Source organism: Rissa tridactyla, chromosome 3 (assembly GCF_028500815.1).
Source record: "Rissa tridactyla isolate bRisTri1 chromosome 3, bRisTri1.patW.cur.20221130, whole genome shotgun sequence".
Taxonomy (NCBI): Eukaryota; Metazoa; Chordata; class Aves; order Charadriiformes; family Laridae; genus Rissa; species Rissa tridactyla.
Window position 1 is genome coordinate 56,326,577 of NC_071468.1, and position 20,000 is coordinate 56,346,576.

The window sequence follows — 20,000 nt, forward strand, 5'->3', positions numbered from 1 at the left end:
CGTCTCTCTGTAGGATGGATTCTCGGCTGCAAAGCATCCAGATCCTACTTTATGCGTATGTGAATATTCAAGGTTAACAAGAATATATTCCCTGGGGGAGAAACAGTCAGTGCCATTCAGACAGCATTCCTTTTTTTCTTCCTTGCCATAGAGTAGGCTGTTGAAAATGTCTGTTGAAACTGCATGAGCGCATGAACAAATTTAATGTATCTAATTGGGATTGAGGAGAGAGAGGATAAATTTAACTCTTTCCTACATGATAATTGTTGTCTTTTCTATTCCCATACAGTGCATGGGTTTGGGGGCTTTTTTAAACCCAGCCCATTATCAACGACCCAAGCCGGTGTCCCAGGTCACAACTTGACTGGGGATTAGGGAAGACAAGATTCACATCTCTGGTTTTCAAGCAGGTTGCCCTCTTAGCCAGAGGTAGGTGCTTGTCTATTGCTAACCTGACTGGATTAGATTAGAAACCTAAGAACAATTTTTGCATGTCCTCTTTATTTCTTCTCTTCTTATGGACTTCTGAAGGCATTTGGTTGGCCCTGGGAGTACCATTCTTATACGGATCCCATGCATTGCCTGGAAGGACTAGGACCTACGGGGACCTGGGGACTGTGTGTTGGAGTAGGATGTACTGCAACAGCAGTGACGTACTTATTCTGTACCTGAGCTGGGCAGCTGAGAAAGCCCAGCCTGGGTACAAGCTGTCAGGCGGTTTCATTTTGCCTGTAGGCGCATCTAGACAATATGTGCACAGTTGAGCAATTTGCTTGGCCTTGTCCCTTTTAACACAAGGAGCTTGTATTAAAAGAGGACACATGACCAGACGGTCAGTCAGACTATCATGGTTCGTGGCCAACCACTGTGGCCACACCTTCCTCTTCCTGTGCAGCAATCTGGTCATTAATCTGTGCTTCCCGACACACAGACCCTTCCTCAAGGCAGCCAGCTGTATTTGCTGAAGCACAGGAAGGCATGGAACCTTTGGAGTGGCAGTCTCAAATGGGACCAGCAAGGGTGTGCCCAGTGCTGCAAAACCAGTGGGGTGAGAGAGGCAAGTGGTGAGGGTACGGAGTCAGAACCCGCCAGGATGAAACCTCTGCACGCCCCGACGTCTCTCTCTGTTGTGTGCCCTGGTTCCACGTTAAGGAAATGGAGGGTGCCCTAGGCAGGACCTGAGACGCCCCCCGGCACATGCCTGTCACAGTGTGTGATGTGCCAGGGCCCTGGGACATACCATCTCCTAGAATGGTTGCAGCCACGACTGCTCCCACTGATCTTGTGTGGGCTCATCCAAAATGCAGATTAACTTGCCATGGATGCAGAGACTTCCAAACTGGCCCTGTGCAACATGAGATGAGGCTTGGCAGGGCTGGTGGGTAGCCAGCGCTAAAAAGGGCTGATGGGTGCTGGTGACTGCAGACATTCAGTGCCCTGCTCTCCAGCACACCCCTCGGCACCCACTGCCATCCGGCATTTTGTTATCCAGTATGTCCTGACAGTCCCAGGTAAAGACATCAATTCAGTGCTGCTGTGCTGATTCGGTTCCCAAGCATCTGGCTGGGGTAAAAGAATGGGTTAAGCATTTAGACGTTGACCATTCTTGGATTAGACTAGGATCCGATCACTTTTTAATCTTTCTTTTGATAAGGTAATTTAACCACAGTTTTAAAATTCAGCGCAGCGTAGATATTCAGCCCTCAAATATTTCTTACTTTGATTTCCTGAATTCTTCTTTTTTCTTCCCCCAGAACATGCGGAATGAATACAGGGTTCTGTGAATCATCTCAGTCATGCTTCACATGGAGGTAATGCTGCCACTTTACTTATCTGTTTTATTGACCCATTTACACAGGCAAGGGTGGTGCTGCAAGCTGATATTCAATTGGTGATATTCTGATTTCCTGGGATACGTGCAATATGACTAATTTTATGAGTTAAACATTGAAGAGATGCCACTAGTTTTTAAAAGTCACATTCCCACTTGGCTCTTTCTCATAATTGTTGTTACAAGCAAGATTACTGGGATCACCATAACAGTAAAAATAAGTGGGGGGAAGTGTTTTGCCTTAGTCTGGGGTTTTGGAAGATCTTTTTTTTTTAATTTATTTTACACCAGACAGCATTTATGCATTTGTATACGGTCAGTGTCTCTACTTGCTGTTTATAAGCAGTTTCTCTCCAGAAAATATATAAACCTGGGACTGATTAACAGGAGGAGCACATCACAGATGAGATTGTGGGGGCGGTGGCTGAAAAGTAGAAGCGGGATAGGGTCGAGGACTGACCCTTGGGTCCACCCCTTTCTGCGCACTGCCGTTCTGCTCTTCCCTTTTTTTCCTCTCCTTTTCAGGAGAAACTACTGAACTTGAAGGAAGGCTCCACGTTTTGATAGTCATGGCACTCTTTTCTTCCCTAACCCCAGTCTTTATAGCCGTTATATGTGTTTTGATTGGGGTAATATTGAAGAAGACTAATGGAGAGAAGGAAAAACGTGAGACTAAAAGCAAGCCTCTGTCTCGCCCGTGGGTGGATGAAGATTTAAAAGATGGCACTGACCACCACTTAGAGGAAGAAGGTAAGAAAACTCTTATCCATCTGAGCACTTTTGTTTGAATTTTAAGCTGATTTTGTAGACGTATCAGCACACTTCTTACTACCTAGCGCTACATATTTTGTAGCAGCACCCCCAGAAAAGTTGGAAATAATTTTATTGCAGTTAGTTATTACAGAAGTCCTCCATTTGTGACTTCTGGGAATGTCTATGAGAACTTTAGCTGGCTTAGCACTGGGATCATTTGGGAAGTATGTTGATCAAATATTTAAGAACCAAACGTGGTGATGGTGCTAATCTCTCTTCACTCAATTGCATATTTTAACCTGTACAGAATGCCCCCCCTTTTTTTTTTCCAGTAGCGGTTTCTGATACATAGCTTGGACAAAGGTCTGAGAACAAAATGTGCCCTTCCTTCTTTTTGCTTCCTGACTATCCTCCATAAGCTCCCTTCATCTCCTTGTCTAATAAAAATGTGCAGAGTTTTGTTCCTATGAAGTTTTTAAAGTTGCAGTTAATACAGCTTTTTTTTTTTTCCTCAAACTGATTGTGGAGGCTTTTTGTGTGTGTTTTGTCACATAATGACACATTCCCTGAGTCGGTTTCTAGGAATCTTGAAACTTAAATTGCTTTTCTTCACATATACCTATTTCTAAGAACCATTATTTCTCTTTACTTCTCAGTGTTCAATGCACTTTGACTTAATATTGTGTATCAGTTTCCAGAAATAGTTGATACATGGAACATTTTAAACCATGTTGACTATTTCCCAAATACACAAAACTTCTTTAAAAATTAGTTAATGTGTTGTATCTTCCTTTGTTCGATGCAAAATAGATTCTGTATAAATTTCCTTTGTCACTAATGGCTTACTAGTTCAGTTTAATTGCTGCAAATTAAAATTCCTGTGGGTAGTTCAAATGATAATCTATGAATTATCAGTGACATCTGTGACTACAGCTGTTTCTATCAGTTTAAAAATTTAGATCCTCTAAATAAACAAAACCTATTAGATCTTAACAAGGAGCCTTGCTGCCACAGCTCCATATACAAAATGTTATCCTTTTAAGTCATGGTTGTTTTCCCTTTTATTCAGGTGTTAAATTCAAAACTGTACTAGTTTAAATTACTTACAAAAAGTTGACAGGTAGACACATTTGTGATCTTGCTAAAAGGATATTTATTTATTTTTAAACAAAACCTCTCTCAATGTACCATGTCATCCAACATTAAATTAGGTTTTCTTGCTATGTGGCTTTTAACAACGAATAATCATCTTCCCCTTAATGAAGTGTGATAAAAACTAACACCTCTCCAAACCAGGCATGTCTCTCACCTCCAGGAAAATTAAAATAATTGCATCATGCATAGGGAAGCTTTTCTTCATGGGGGAAAGCCCAGCCTAAGTGAGAAGAGAATATGGCCAGCTTGGTAAGGATCTGCTACTCTGCTAATGCTGCAATTAAGGATCACAACATATTCACCTTGTTGTCAGTGTTAAAATTCTCACTGACTGCAGTAGATGCTGAAAGGGAAAGGTGGATATAAACAGAGATTTTCTCAATGGTGAAGAATGTTCTACTTGCTGTGTGAATTCTGCTACTTTACCAATGTGTCTTACTTCGTAAGGAAAGCTCATTTCTGCTTAAATGTCTCGAGTTGGCTTGTGTTTAAAGACAAAGTTACTCTCAAGAAAATTTGAGTTTAGGTGAGACGAAATATTCCTAAAGCTGGAATCTAGGGCTGCTGAATTTTGAGTGCTCCCCTGCCAGGAAGGGGCAGCTGAAGACCATGTCTTTCAATACTTGGCCAGGACCAAAGTGAGGGGGCTTTGCCAAGAGAGTGAAGCACTCTCTCAGAGCAGCACTGAACTTACTGGGGCAACATCAGCCCTGAAGTGGCACTGGCAGGGATGTTTCCCCTGAGAGGGCCATACTTATGAGCAGCAGAGCATTCAGTGTAATTAGCTGAACTGCTTGGGCAGGCTCAGTAGAGTCACATATTGGCAGTGAAGGGCAGAAGGGGGAGGGCCAGGTGCTCCCAAGCTTGTCTGTGTTATGCTTTCAGCAGCTGAAGAGAAGGATGTTTCTCAGAGCAGCCAGAAACCCGCTTTGGTTAAGTGGAAAGCATTCACTCAGTCCATTTGTTTAAGGCCTGAGCTGGCAGTACTTCAGATTTGTTTGCGTACCCATCTGTCCTCTTGTAACTTTTCCTTGTGTTTATGAGATCCGGAAGGAGAGATTGTTGTGCCGTGGATTGGCAAAAATGGTCTGTATGTGTGTATGTCTGGCCGTGTGTGGCTACCAATTTAATACAGAAGAAAAAGACGTTTCTGCAGCCATGTCTTGAACGGTGAGTCACAAGGGCTCTCTACTAGTGCTGGGCATCTGATCCCCAAACGGTGGTACCTAGTCTCCCACTGCTTCAGGTTTACACAGTCAGATCTTGCAAAGACAATTTCTGGCAAATGATTCAGGGAACTTAGTGTATATTGGTACTGACATCGTGTCCTTCCCCAGTTAATTACACGTGTTAGGCTCAAATCGAGAACAAATATAAGATGCTTTCTTGGTTTTATATTCAGATCAATACAGTTGATGGATAAGGTAAATACAGACCCAGTTTACAGTGGTGTGGAAGAGGAGAATGAATTTTATCTGCATTCTTGTTACTTTGGGGATTGGTTGCAGAGGTTATTAGCAAGGACATTTTATTACTACATATTTAATCGTGGGGACTTTATTTGGTGACGTACTTTATTTAAGGATTATAAAGCAATGTGCAATTCCATCTTTTCTGAAAATACAGTGGTCATTGCTTGTGATACTTCTTATAATAAACCTCTCCCACTTAGGTGTATTTCTTCTCTACCCAAGTTCAAAGGCTTCCTGGATCTTTTAATAATAATACTGACATGAATGAGGCATAGTAGTTTAATATTCCAATTCAGTGACAGTTCATATTATGTGTCATTTAGGAACACAGGATTTACATGGGCGTGGTGCATCATTGTGTTTATCTACTTGCTGTTGCAGACACCTCCAGCCTTTGTCAGCAGCTGAATGAGCTTGAAAAATGGCCTTTTTTGACCCTGTTCCTTTAACCTTGCTGGCAGGCTATTCCAGAACTTTCTGCTATGGGTTAAAAAAAATCTTCCTCTGCCTGCCTAAATTTATTTAATGCTAATGATAGTTTATACTAATTTTTCCTGTTCCATCCTCATGTTAGTTTAAAGGATACTTTTTCCAGCCCTGGTCTTATACCTTCCTGTGGTTTACAGACAGCAATCAGATTACCTCCCAGCTTTCCTTTTAATAGCTAAACCAGCAAATCTCGTTATAAAACAGCCAATCCATTCTTCTGAAGATCTTAAGAAACCTTCTGCTACTACGTTCCAGTTTGAGGTAACTTTCACAATATTTTGATGCTGCCTTCTTTCTCCCAGGGTCTGCCTCTCCCACTTAATAATTCTTTTGCTTAAGGATCCCTAACCAAGTCTTGAGGTTTCAGCCTGCTAACCACTGTTTATAACCCACCAGTAAAGCACTCCATCTCTTTTAGTTCCCTATTTGCCACACATCCAGTTCAGGATTGGATTCACTACTGGGATTCCTGTAGCGGCAGATTATGTATCAGTCTACCATTAATCAAGCAAAAAGCACAAGGTCAGTTGCCCAGCATTTTAAGTCCAAAGATCTGAAAGCTCTCTTTATATACATTTAATTGTTTTCCTATGCATTGCATCTTTACACTGGAAAAGAGGATTGGAGAAGCATTCTGTGCTTAGAATGCATTGGTCTAGACTGAGGTTACTTGTGAGGGTCAGTCTCAGGACCAATTGTTAATATTATATTGTCTTCTATCCATAAAACCGAGGAGTGAACAAGTGAAATATTTCTATTTTAATGACTTAAAACTGGGAACCAACAACACAGGGAAGTATCAGTGTAGGTAAAACGAACAGCCAACAGAAATGAAATGACAAGTCATTGTACTCAGTGGGAGTGTATTATTAGGAACTTATGGTAAGAATTTTTTCTACAAACTGAGGCAAAATTTATTACATGATTTGTTGGCTGATTATAACCTCCCATATGAACTGCTGTGAAGAACACATTATCCTAAGATGTATCCAGAGAGATATTTCTGATGGAGTTTGAGAAACATACTTTCAAAATGAGATTTCACTTGGGATATCTGAGCCAAACCATTTCAGATTTGCTTAAAAAGGAGGAAGCCTGATGACTATTGCCATCAATTCTGTTGTACATTTGCAATCTTGAGAATGTGGCTAACAAGATAATAGACTGACTGTCAGGATGTCTGTTGTCCATCAAATGATGGAATACACAGAGATGTAAACAAGACGTTTGTAGTATTCTATAACGTGGCTGTACGAACAGGAGTATGTCCAAACACAGCAATTAAAGATATAGAGAGCATGCACTAAACAGATGGTGCTGATAATGATTTTAGCTTAGCATATGGATAATGTTAACTGCTAAGACACATGGTGGAAAAGAATAAATAATAAATGAATTTATTATACAAAAAAAAATTGCTAGGAGAGTTTTGGGTTTGTGTGTCAGTTCTCTCACTTCTGGGTGGTTCTGCCTCAGCCAGTATTCCTATTTTGAGTGCATTAAAGTTTTTAAGTTTTTCATACAAAACTGAAGCTCAGATATGGTGATTCCCATACTTTCATTCTCACTAGTCACCCCGTCTTTGTCCCATGTTCAACTTCTTTGGAAGTACATTTCTTGTTTCATCATGTTATTATTAAGTTGAACCATCCAGACCACACAGCAGCTTCATTTCTTTCCTTCGCTTCTAATTTCATGGAGAAAAAGCCCCAGACAAGCAAACCTCAGAAAATTTAATGCAGCTTGGCCTTAGGTAATACTGCAAGTTTTACACTTTCTGATTTACAAGGCCTAGGTCTCTGTGCTAACTAATCCTTTTCTTCCATTTCTAGTTGCCTATAGATCATTGAATTGAGATATTTATTCAACCAGTTACATCTAAGATGATTTTTATACCTCTGATTTAAAGAAATGCCAAATCTCTCTGCTTCCTGATCCCTGAATTCTTCAATCTGAGTTCTCCGACTTAATTTTTCTTAATCCCTTATTTACCCCAAGTTTGTTCCCTTAAAAATTGAGAGCCACAATTATAGACCTAACACTCCTTACCCTTTCATTTAGTCAATTAGATCAGATGAACTGATGATCTGAGTTTAGAAATACATTTTTTTTCTTTGGTAACATCCTCCCCTCTCACTGAAACCAAAGCCGAGAGAGTTACTGTACCAGAGAAGAATGGGTCATTTTATTAAGGTATTGGGTGCTTCAGCTGGGAAGTCTGTTTCCTAGTATTATCATATTCCCACTTCGGTCTTCACCTGGAAAGCTATGCTTCTGCCACATACTTCATAACAATGATGTGGCTGAGGTAACATGACTCTCTCTTAAAGATGTGTCCTGATCTAGAAGTGACCTTGGGGCATTTGCAGGCTTCACAGTATCCCAGAAAACAGTGCATCCCAAAAAGAAACCCTTCTTGTAGTGATGCTACTTTTTCATTTCTTTACAATCCACCACATCATCAATTATTACCTATTTTTTTAATATGCTTCCTGTACAAGTCAAAGCAGGTACTGCTGCTGTTATTGCACCTTCATTCTACCCTCCCTGTCATGTTTTCTTTCATGTCCTGTACAGACACTGATTGCTCGTCCAGTTTGCTGCCTAGGCCTCTTCACTCAACTGGCCAGAAGCAACGTCCTCTTTAGATTAAGCACATCACCTGAGTCAGCTCTCTGACCACTGTCCTCATCTGTATAAGTAATTTAAGTTTGCTCTTCATCCTTCTGTTCTTCAACATTCATGTATGTATTGACGGTATATCACCCACCTGACTTTCCTCTCCTTGTGTTTCAAAACCAAGTACAGAGATTACACAAATTTCCTCCAGCCTTTGCTCCCATTTGAAAAACGTCCTTTGTAAAGATTTTCAGTAGTCTCGTTATATCCAACTCAAAATGCTTGTTGATAGTTTTGCAATAATACTAGAAAAAGAGATGACCGAGCGGGGCTTTGATGTGCTTAGAGGCCAAGGTTAGACTATCAAGTCTGCTCCACCAGTGTCTGAATAAAAGGTGTCGTGCATTGAATATATGCTATTTCCTACTTTCCGAACTTTGATAGAAACCTCATCATAAGACAGTAAATAGTGAGAGCACATAAGAACTCTTGGGTCCTGGAGTTAGTTTTATTTGACTGTTTCTAGACTAGAAATAATCTATTTCTATTTCCCAGGACGCTCAACATTGTAAACTTGTGAAATGGGCAGGGATGATCACTACAGCACATTGATGTAAGCGCAAATAGTATAGCCTGAGCTGAAACTTTCACCAAGACACTAATCCAATGCCTGCTTTCAGTATAGTTTTATGGTCAGATTCTGCCTTCTGATAGACAATGCACAACCTCAGCTGATTTCAGGAAGTTTTTTGTTATCGCAAGGAAAATATTTCTTCCGATTAGAAACTCCTCTTGTGTGAGTGCCTATAGATAAAATTAAGATGTGCATCATTCTGTGTAACTGTTAAATCTCAGTTCAGCAATGAATATCTTTGTTGTAGCTTCAGTACTGCTACACACAAGGTGGATTTGGAGAGGGAGAATTAATTTTACTGGACCAATCCAGACAGTTGCAGGAGGTCATCCCAGCTTCCAGGCCTCTAAGTCCTTCGAGAGGAGCTTGCAGGAAAGGTTATGTGCCCAAAGCTTGCATGACTTTCTGTCCTGTCTATATCAATAGTCACTTTCTGAATTTCTCTACTGGCCAGAAAGTCCTCGGTCAAGTCGGAAAGGGTTGCTGAGTTGCCATCCCCCAACTCCCTGTTTTTTCACTTAGATTTTATTCCTTTTTGGGTCATCACTTTTTTTCTCAAATCCTTTGGCTGCCAGCCACTGCTGTCTCAACTTCTGTCTGTGGAAGGTTTTTTTTACTTTTACTTTTAACAAGTTCTCATCTGGCATCGCATTTTCTTTCTCACATCTTCACAGCAATTGTCTCAGTAAAACTGAACTAAGGTCACTGTGCCTCTGATTGCATGGGCCCTACCCCCTGGGCTGAGGGTTACACCTTCTTCCAGATCACCAGACAGAGACGCAAGAGGCAGAGATATGCATCCTGCAGACTGTTCCACAACTGCACTTCCTGTGAATCTTCGAGGAGAGGCTGCATATTGACTTTTACCAGTTTAATACAGTGGTCCTTGAGAAATGGCATCCTATGGTACCGTGCACAGTGTAGAAGAGGTGAGAAGGATGCAGAGCTCTAACGGTCTCCCCGCCTCCCCTCCCCAGCTACCCTACCACTCCAAAACACGTAGGGAGTTGAACACCGGGTCCCCAGCAGAAGCTCTTCCTCTCCACATCCTATCGCACCACGCTACTTGTTAGTGTAAACCTAGCCTTTGTAACCCCATGGTATTCCCTTCACTGAGTGTGGAGGAGGAACGGCAAAAAAGGGGGTGTGAAAGTTTCAGGAGGAGATCATCACCAGAATCCCAGGAAAAGGCAAGTTCTAGTCAGCTGGTTGCTATCGAATAGTAAATAGTGTACTGTACTAAGTGTAAACCTCAAAGGGAACACTGGGAAGAGGCATCCTCTTCCTTTTTCAGTTTGAGTGTGCAAGATGCCTGCAAAAATAATTTTTATGAGTCACTGCTTCCCATTACCCTGGAGCCAGGTCCTTGCAGACTGTGACTGAGAGTGCTTAACACAGGCATGAAATGCTAAACTAAACAAACTTTCTGGGTGACTTTTTTGTATGCAAAATGAAAATGCATGTTGTTTGGGGACTAGAATCATTCTGTTTAGATTCAACATACGAAACTGGATATATTGCAGCATCTTGCACATGCTGAGCCACGCTTGTGAATATTTCACCGCCGTTTATAAAACAAACCAAAAATCAGGTTGGTCTCTAAGGCAACTGAATACTACTAAAACAGAAATAACTTCTGTTTGAATTTGTACTGGAGATTGCTATGATTGTGGAATAATAACCTAATGGCGACTGAAAAGAACTGGAATATTTTTTCCCGACTCATCCCTCTGTATCAGATTGCTCAACACTATTGACTAGTCAAAACGCAAAATTTAAATGGCTTTAACTTCCACATCATAGTTGCAAAAAATGCCATCCCTGCTGATTCTAGGAATGTAGGAGAGAAAGAAGAGATCTCGGAGACAACAGAAGATGCATTTTTTTAGTGTAAAAAAAAAAAAAAAAAAAAAAAAAACCAACAAACAAAAAAACCCAACAAAACCCAGAGAGACAGATTTCAGTGAAATGAGGAACCATTTTGAGTTCTTAAATTAAAGACAAGAAACATAATATCGTACATTTGATATGGTATAGATGCCTGTCACCCATTTCCCCTTATGCTGAAAGTATTGTGAAACCAAAGAACTTAACCACAAAGACACATTTGTGTAGAGCCTTGTGTAGTGCAATGCTTTTTCTATGAAACGTGAAAAATATGAGAAGAAGAATGACATTCAGCTCTCCTTAGGAGATTTTTCACATCTTGGTAGTTAAGCCCTCTCCTTAACTTCAATAGTTTGATTGATATATTTCTTATTAGACTGCTCAGGAAGGAACACACTTGTTCACACGTACTTACTGAGAAAAGTAAGCTGAAAGGTTGACCACCTTTAAACTGCTGGTTCAGCTTGTAACCCATTTTTACAGGCAGGCTTACAGACTAGAGAAAGCCATAACTTCTTCATGGATCACACTTGCTACAGCCAGCCAGGACCCTCTTGCCTCTCGGTATTTAAACAACGTGTTTATTCAGTAGCTGGAGATCAATGAGTTGTGTCAATTGGAACCTCAGACTTTGCCTTTCCAGTGGTATAGAAGCGCGGTGTATGCCAATGCAGGACAAAGTGCATTATGGTGGTGAATGCCAAAGATTATAAACCATGTTCTCCAGCAAAAAAAAAAATCCCTAATCACTTGTATTTCCTTGCAGAGGCTGAAGAAGAGTGGCAAGGACTTGAAGAAAATGTTGCCCATGTCCCCTTCTTTGTGGAGCGCTACCCTGAGGACGAAATGATCAAAAGGTCAAAGGTGTTTTATGAGCTTCTTAATAAAAGGCGGTCTGTCAGGTTTCTCAGTGATGAGCGGGTCCCCAGGGAGGTTATCGATAATGTCATCAGAACAGCAGGTATGGTTCGGAGTGGCTCAAGGTCTGGAGAGAAAAAAAAAAAAAAAGGATTAGCATTGCTGTTCAACTGTGTAAAAGTGGTGTGGGAAAGCCAAAGGAATTGGCATTTGGTTTTCCTAGATTCACCAGTAGCCATCATGACTGAGCACCCGTTGATTGATTGGAAATTACTCAGCTTGAACAACTATATGTCAGGGACGGGTTTGGAGCATTCCCATTTCCTCTGTGCTTGCAATGCACCCAAAAGGGAAAAAGACCATTTCAACAGCATGAAACAAAACATTTCATTTTTAAGCTTTAAAAGATGTTATTTGAAATAAAATTGATGTACAGCTTAGTGAAACATCTTTAAAATAGAAATATTGAAGTTTTTTCACTCAGAAATGTCAAACCATGTGTACCTCACACGCTTTATAATTTCATTCGTTATGATGATATTTATCATGTGGGGGTTTTGTTTGTCATTTTTTTTCTCCAAACAAATTGATGAAATTGTCCCAGCCGTGTGAAATATTTCAGTTGACATTAATTGTTGGGGTTTATTATGGGGAAAAAGGTTTCAGTCTAGAACAAAAAAAACTTTTCCAGTCCTTTCAGCATCAGTACTGGGTCCCTATTGTATATGACTGGAGGCTTATGCTGATCAAGGTTATTTGACTGAGTGTCAGAAAATAATTTCCTCCCCCCCCCCCCTTTTTTTTTTTTTTTTTTGGAGAACTTATGTTTCAAACCATTACTGTAATGTCCCGGCCTAATCTCATCTCTGCTTTAGTAACATTGACTTCAGTCAGGAGTGGTTTTGACCCTCGTTATTTCTCCTCTATGAACCAGTTGCTGTTAGTATAGAAAATATTCACAAGCTGCCTTAGAGAAAAGTTCAGTAGCCTCTAGCAGGATTAATAATACAGAGATTGTGAGCAATTGATGTGCATTGTTTTCCCTTTAAAAGCTGTAAGCAGCTTTGTTACTGCACTATAACAAGTCTCCATCTTCCTCTAATTAGCTGGGAGTCATTGAAACACTGAGCATGTTTTGGCAAACGCAGCAAAGCGAACAAGCCTGGAGTGCAGATGAAGTACTTAGTAACCCTGAATGCTTTGGGCTGTGGGGAGGAAAAGAAAACAAAGCAAACCATAAATGTCATCAGTTCCTCCCCAAACCTGAGGAGAAGCAAGGTGCACGGTATAAACACGTTTTAATATAAAAGATATTTCAAGGTGCTTATTCAGTGTTTCTTAAACTGAAATCACTGCTTTGGTAAGGAAATACAGTATCTGTTCAAGACCTTCAAATATTTTAAAAATGTGTGTGAGGGACTAGAGAGACCTGAACAGTGTTCTCGACCTATTTCTCTGTGAGGTTGTACACATAACTATATTCTTCACCTTCTGGCTTTCATCTGCTAGGCAGTTAAAATATTCTCCAGTGGTGCTGGTGTGGAATAATCAAGGCTGAATAAGCAAATGCAAACTTAATATGTGCACACCTACATCCAGCAGCTGTCTTTGGGACAACAAACTCCAACTTGTATGCTATGTGGCAGATGTCTGCATTGTGCAGCTCCTCATCTTTGTCAGTCAGCGACAGATTGCTGCAGGTGTTCGCTTCGCCTTGTTTCCCTGAAAGCCATTAGCTTTGCCCTTCAGCTAAAACTATGTCTCAGAGCTGGTTGCCTATTCAGACAGTGTGTTGCTTTGGGTATAATGCTTTGCATTAACATTACTGTGTGCATTTATTGCACCATAATACTGCTTCATCATCAGAACCACAAAGGAATTTTTACAAATCCCTAGCTCTGGTTTCCTGTAAGATGGCTGTATGAAAGGACTAACTTCTGTCATTGAATAGGACATTCTTGGAGAAAGTAATGAACAGGATTGCCTGCCAGAATTTGTCTCAGTCCTTTTCTTCTCATCTCATCAACTTGCTTTCCCATTGCTCTGCTGGTCAGCCTGAAAGCCCTCAGGGAAGAGCTGATACTTCTCACTGCACACCCTCCCTCAGCATTGTGCCAACTGGGCTTTCATCTTTCCCTGGTTTTGTACTAAGGTACCTCACCCAGCGGAGCGCACACCGAGCCCTGGACCTTTGTGGTAGTGCAAGATCCATATTTAAAACATAAGATCCGTGAGATCGTAGAAGAAGAAGAAGAAATCAACTACAAAAAAAGGATGGGAGACAGATGGGTTAATGACCTGAAAAGACTGAGGTATGAAAAATTCACTTGGTTAAAGGGATTGATGGGAGCTGCGCTTTGGTCTAGGAAAGAGTATATTGGGAAGTTTTAGTCATGCTTCTTTTTAATTTCCCCCCCCCCCCTTTTTTTTTTCCGTTTCCCCCCTTATTTTCAGGAAGAAAGAAACCAAACTGAAAACATTCAGCTCAATTCTCAAAACCTTGTTTTTAAAAATGGTCTTTGTGGTCCTTAAACTCTGCCCAGTTTTCTGGTGCTGCTCAGGAGGGCAGCTGTAAATATTTCTTACTTCCTGATCACAGAAAAAGAAGGAAGGTGCGCTCAGAGAGTTGCCAGGGTCACTATAATGTGGTCCTCTTGCTAATTTACAGCTGGAAAGAAGAAGCTCCTGTCTGAGAGAAGTGGAATTCTCACCCTGGAGGAGCTGAAAAAAAATAATTACTATCTGTATATGTTAATTCCAGCTACCTGGTTCTAAGGGTCAGGGGAGATGAACTGGACTGATACACACAAAAGAAAAACTCACTATGCCTGTGTGTTTCAATCTTACCAGAATAAATATGGAATAAGTCACTCCGATGTCCAGCACACCCTTTCCTGTTGCGTGGCTTTGTCTTGATTCTCAAGATGATGGGAATCTTACTGAACGCACCACAGTTTAGAAAACTGAAGTATTGAAAGAAGCTTGTCTTGAATTCTTCCGGTATCCTTTTCTTCCCTCTTGCTTTTAATATATTTCTAAGATTCATGTTTGGAAAGAAAAACTCTAAAAAAATGTGTAGAATTGTGCCTTGGTGGCTGGTTCATAAAACTGACTCCAGTAAAAAGGCTTATATACTCTCCATCTTGAAACTTTTCCAAGCATTAGGGCCCACCATTATTTTTTTTTTTTCTATGTAACCTCTCTTGCCATACCCTTGTCCCAGTTTTTTCCTGTTGTTTGCCAAACAGTGAAGCCATTGGGAATTTTGCTGCTGACTGAGGTAGCCCCAAGTCTTGTCCTATGCAAATACTGAATTATGCAATATTTAATTGTTCCAAATGCCCTCCAAAGTCTGACTGACTTGCTTAACTTCACACAATGGGAAGACGTCTACTGAGTCTTGGCTTGTCAAATGAAGCGTATGCACAAAGCTTTATAGCGTTGATTTGCCCTACTTATTGTTTTGTTATAAAGTTTTTTTAATATATATATGTATAATTTGTTATAATGTTATTTTTCAGGTGCTTATGTGCTATGTAAATTTATGTGCCACGTAAACAACTAAAATGCAGTATTTTTCTTGAGTGAGAACAGAAGAAAGTACTCTTTTTTTTTTTTTTTAATCTAAATCCTATGTCACAATTGTATATATTGTCATTAAAAAAATTGGGAAGCATATGAATTCTAGCAGGTCTGAAATACCCAGGAGCAGAATAACTTTTTTTTTCTGTGAGAATATATTTCTGTTTACGCCATAGACCAAGAAGTTTTGAACTTTTCTGCCAGCAGTTTTCCCTGCAATCACAAAAACAAGTTGGCACTGCTGGTAACAGGTGGAGCTGCAAGTCTGCAAAATTCCAGGAATTAAATAAATCTCAAGGGCAAATGCTCATGGGGCCAGTTCATGGATAAGAGGTCAAGAACTACCTTGTGATTGCACTCTTCAGACTGAGCGCATCAACTCCTGAGCTGAATCTGTTAAAACTGAGAAGTCTAATCACGCTTTTTTTTTTTTTCCGCAGAAGTGTTTCTATTTAAGCTGATAATACTTAATCCTTTGTAGCAAATGTTCCAAGCTTTAGTCTCCTGCTATAATTGTCATGTACCTTTAGTGCCGCTTTGCAGACAGTAAATGTGACTTATGGGAAAGTGAAAAGCTTGCAAAATAAATGTCTTGAATATTATTCTTTTGCAGAACAAACTGGATCAAAGAGTACTTGGACACTGCTCCATATCTGATCCTCATTTTCAAGCAGGTATATGGACGGCTTCCAAACGGCAAAAAGAAGACCCACTACTACAATGAAATCAGTGTTTCTATTGCCTGTGGCATCCTGCTTGCTGCACTGCAGGTGCGTTGACAGAACTGACACACTGGAAGTCAATATATTGGTTTGGCTTACATGCCAAGACTATTCTGCCCAAATGAGGGTGGAACCCAATTTAGATTTTAACATTATCAGTCCTCTGGATTACTCCATTTCCTGGCAATGTGTCTTAGTTTTGAGTTTTAAAGTTATTCTGCACAGGCCCGCATCTGAGAGGGTGATTCCTACCCACAGTGCTGGTTAACAAGAAGAAAAATATAACGCAGTTTACTTCCAGAGTTTTTACTCTTCTCCCGGCACAGGCTTCAGCCCCTGTGGTTTCTGCCTTATTCTAACAGAGCTGACAGGGTCTGCAGGCTACCCAAGCGTGGCCGTGCAGTGCCATGCCGGCCCCTTCTTTTCAGTAATCCTGAAAAACTGGCTTGACCCCAAATCATTTTTCGTACATGATGCTGGAAAATAAATGAGGGATATGTTTCACAGAACAGGCTGTACTATTTATTTCGAACAGTCTTTCCAAGGCATTTATGAAAGTGAACTTATTTCTAAAGCTCAGCTTGTTTGACACCAGCCAGTTGGATTTTTCTCAGTGGTTTCTCAGTGTTCAGTTCTGCTTGTTGTATCTGATGTACTCAAACCAGTGTTTAAATAGTGAAGCTATTCCGATAGTTAACTTGGCCTGTCAGCGGGATACAGCAAGGTGCCACCTCTTATATTAGGCCAATTTCCTACCAGGAACTCCCATTTCTGCTCTGTTCTGTTTTGAGTGATACTTCCCTTCTCGCATTGCTGCTCCTCAGGAGGATCGTCAGGGTAGGAAGTATGGGAAGTGAGCAGTGCAGAAGCACATTGCTGGGGTGTTGCTGCTCTGCAGCTGCACAGGGCTCTGTATCGTCCCTCCATGGAGCTGAGAGCAAAGGGGATGTTCAGGGAAGGGGGCAGAACCAGCACGGTGTCACTAAGGCCTTACACAGGAGCAGTAGGCGTGACAAGGCTCCACTTTCCCCTCAGCCAGCCCACCATCAGGTGGCATTTCTGAGGCTCCGTACCAACTGTTAGGCGTCTTAGTGCTGTCTCTTTCCCAGCTCCTAGAAATTAGTTGACAACATTAAAGGACACACTGCCATGGACTCGTAACATTCACCACCACCACCACTATTAGATCTTCTCTTCTTCAGAAGATCGTAGAGGTTACTTGACGTGAGAGGGCTGAGCACCCCTCCCTGGATGACTTTTATGTCTCAAAGCGTCTCAAAATGCTTGCATTACGTAGAGGGAGAGATTGAAATCCACATGTGCAACTCTTGGGAAGCACCTCAGCTGTTTGGTCTTATCTTGGATAATGTCAGCTCTTTACTGTTTGTCAGACTGCTTAGCTTTTCTGTGAGATTTCATATGAAAGGAGGAGTGATGCATAGACTACTTTTGGGGTTCTGATGTAAGCCAGAACATTACCCACCGTGAGAGATGGCAACAGACTCCTGTGACAAGTTCTGAGGCAGAGACTGTGCCCTTTGTCTCCATGAGGTGCAGACCTTGGGCACGAACAAATATTCACAAAGCTGTAAGGCATCTTCCTGCCAGCTCTGTGGAGGCAAGACCTGGAATATTTCCTTTGTATGAGCCAGATGAACCCCATGGAATGATATTCCATTGATATCCCCACAACTGCCTCTCAACTTCACTGTGGCCGTGGGTCCCCCACTACACCGAGCACTGCTGGCAGGCTCCTGCTGTGCAGCGTACGGATGCGTCTGGCAAAATACGCTGCTGCTGCACTGGAAAACTGCTGTACTTCTCGGTAAGCAAAGCAGGCATCCTTTATGGTACCATTGAGGCTATTAGTAAATCAGATGTTCTAAAGCCTGCGGCAGAGTCTAAGGAAGCAGCATTTCTGGGCTAGTCAATAGGAGAATGTGTACAGGTCTGGTATGAATAATGGGTGCCAACACAGGGCACAGACCCCTGTCTCACCCTGCTGCTGTCTGTCTTGCTGCAGAACGCGGGTCTGTACACAGTGACCTCCACACCCCTCAACTGCGGCCCCCAGCTCCGGGTGCTGCTCCAGCGCCCGGCAAACGAGAAGCTGCTCTTGCTGCTCCCCGTTGGCTATCCCAAGAAAGATGCTACCGTGCCTGCGCTGACCCGAAAGCCGCTGGAGGACATCATGGTGGTCATGTGAGCCCAGCACCCCGAGGAAGGAGCACATCCCTGGCTGCCAGCTAGAAAGCAGCAGCCTGCTGAAGTTGTCACTGCTGTTGCTGTGTATCGTCCTCCTACGTCACTGCCGCTCTGGCTGTTTACACCTGTTTTTCTCTGAGTGCTGGTAATCACGGTGGCTGCTTCTACTAATAGCAGGAAGCAGCCAAGCACTGTGCGTTTGACAGGTGCCATTACCAATGCACCCAGGCGGTTGCTCCAGGGAACACATACGATGGCATTTAAATGACCTTCATCACTCGATTTTTTTTTTTTTCTTACGCGTTGTAGGGACAAATCTTTCCTTGAATTGGAATGTATATGCTCTTTATACTTTTGTGATTACCATTACATGGTTATTTTCACTTCAGAATTTTAATGGAGGTCATATTAAAAGATATAAAGAGGTCAAACTCAGACGTCTTATCTCGATCAGCGTGTGCTATTTAAATGCTCTTTCGCCTTCACAGTGTTAGGTTCTGCAAAGGGGAAGCTATTTTTCTCATATACAGTAGCATTTCCCCTACTTGATTGATCTCAAAAACCTTGTCCATACCAGGCTTTCTTAAACTACTGCTGGTACAAGTGTCTTCGGCTGGGGGAGATCTAGTAGGAACATGGCATCCAAGTAATTTTCTTGTTACCATTTATTTATACATGTTCCAGGCACAGTTAGATCATATGGCAGCTATCAATCATGCCCCCTATATTTGCTGCTTCCACTGAAAGCAGCCCGAATGGGAGCTACTGTTCTGGTTATCCTGTTTATACCTACACCATTCTAGTTTAACACCCTGAAATTTATACTGCCTTAGAGACCCTGACACGCGAGAGATGCTTTCATGTCACACCAAATCCGTCATGTTTTGGTTTATTTTAAAAAGGCTGCTTCCCACAAAACCAACGCTCACGACTAAAAGCCTTGTGCACAGGGCAAGATGTATGTGGGCACCAGCGGGAGCTGCTCACTGGAAGGGCTGGTGCTGCTGATACCTGCGCTGGCAGAGCCCCCTCGTGGGGTTGCGGTTCCCACCGGCTTCACCGACAGCACAAGATGAAAACCCTGGAAGAGTGAAGTCCTTCCCTGAAGCTGCCTATATTCTGTTAAATACTTTCCCACCCTGCTCTCTGCTGCATGTAACTTCAGGCAAATTCAGCCAAATTGGCGTCAGCCTTCCTTGTGTGTTGCTCGAGTTAATTCGCTGCGCCTCATCTGAAGTCAGAGGACTCTGTTACGCAGGTATATATGCCCATCTCCACTGTAGATTAGAATTCACCTATGTGATTGAGTGTAAGATTCCCGTAAGCTAGCTGGGCTGTAGTAACCATCTACGTGCACTGCTCTCAGCTTGAAGAAAATAGCAGGTTGTCGCTATTTAACTTCTTCGCAAATAGTTTGAAGCTAAGTGCTGCTATCTTGTGTTTGATGGAGATAACTGTGCCCCGGAACAGCTACTGGGTCTGAGCTGGTGCACAGGGATGTACTAAGTTGTAGTTCAGATGTAGTTTAACAGCCGTGTGTTTGAATTTCTGCTAGTACAATAAAAGCACAAAAACTTCTGGCTGTAGGGAAGTCTTAACGTGCTGCTGTGCACCCCACATGAACAGAAGCATGCAAGCCATAACCTCAGGTTGTGGTTTTGCTCTGACTAAGCTGCAGCACTTTGGAGACATTTAAGCAAGTAGATGTGCAGCCAGTATCTGACTGATTTTTTTTTTTTCCCTTTATTTGCTGCGTAGATCTCATGGACTCATGAAAAATAAAACTTGAGAAA

At 41.8% G+C, this 20,000-nt stretch overlaps 1 protein-coding gene across 1 annotated transcript; it reads left to right on the forward strand.

Annotated features, from left to right (window-relative positions):
* Positions 1–2,365: 2,365 nt before the first annotated feature.
* IYD (iodotyrosine deiodinase) lies at positions 2,366–19,561 on the forward strand. The gene is made up of 5 exons (XM_054194426.1): positions 2,366–2,581; positions 11,607–11,801; positions 13,851–14,010; positions 15,894–16,050; positions 18,026–19,561. Exons 1-5 carry the CDS (start codon positions 2,401–2,403, stop codon positions 18,206–18,208), a joined length of 876 nt encoding a protein of 291 aa, XP_054050401.1. The 5' UTR covers positions 2,366–2,400; the 3' UTR covers positions 18,209–19,561.
* Positions 19,562–20,000: the final 439 nt, after the last annotated feature.

Coding starts and splice junctions, on each gene's coding strand:
- IYD (XM_054194426.1), top strand. CDS start 2,401: ATGGCACTCTTTTCTTCCCTAACCCCAGTCTTTATAGCCGTTATATGT. Junction 2,582..11,606: donor CCACCACTTAGAGGAAGAAG/GTAAGAAAACTC, acceptor ATTTCCTTGCAG/AGGCTGAAGAAGAGTGGCAA. Junction 14,011..15,893: donor AATGACCTGAAAAGACTGAG/GTATGAAAAATT, acceptor ATTCTTTTGCAG/AACAAACTGGATCAAAGAGT.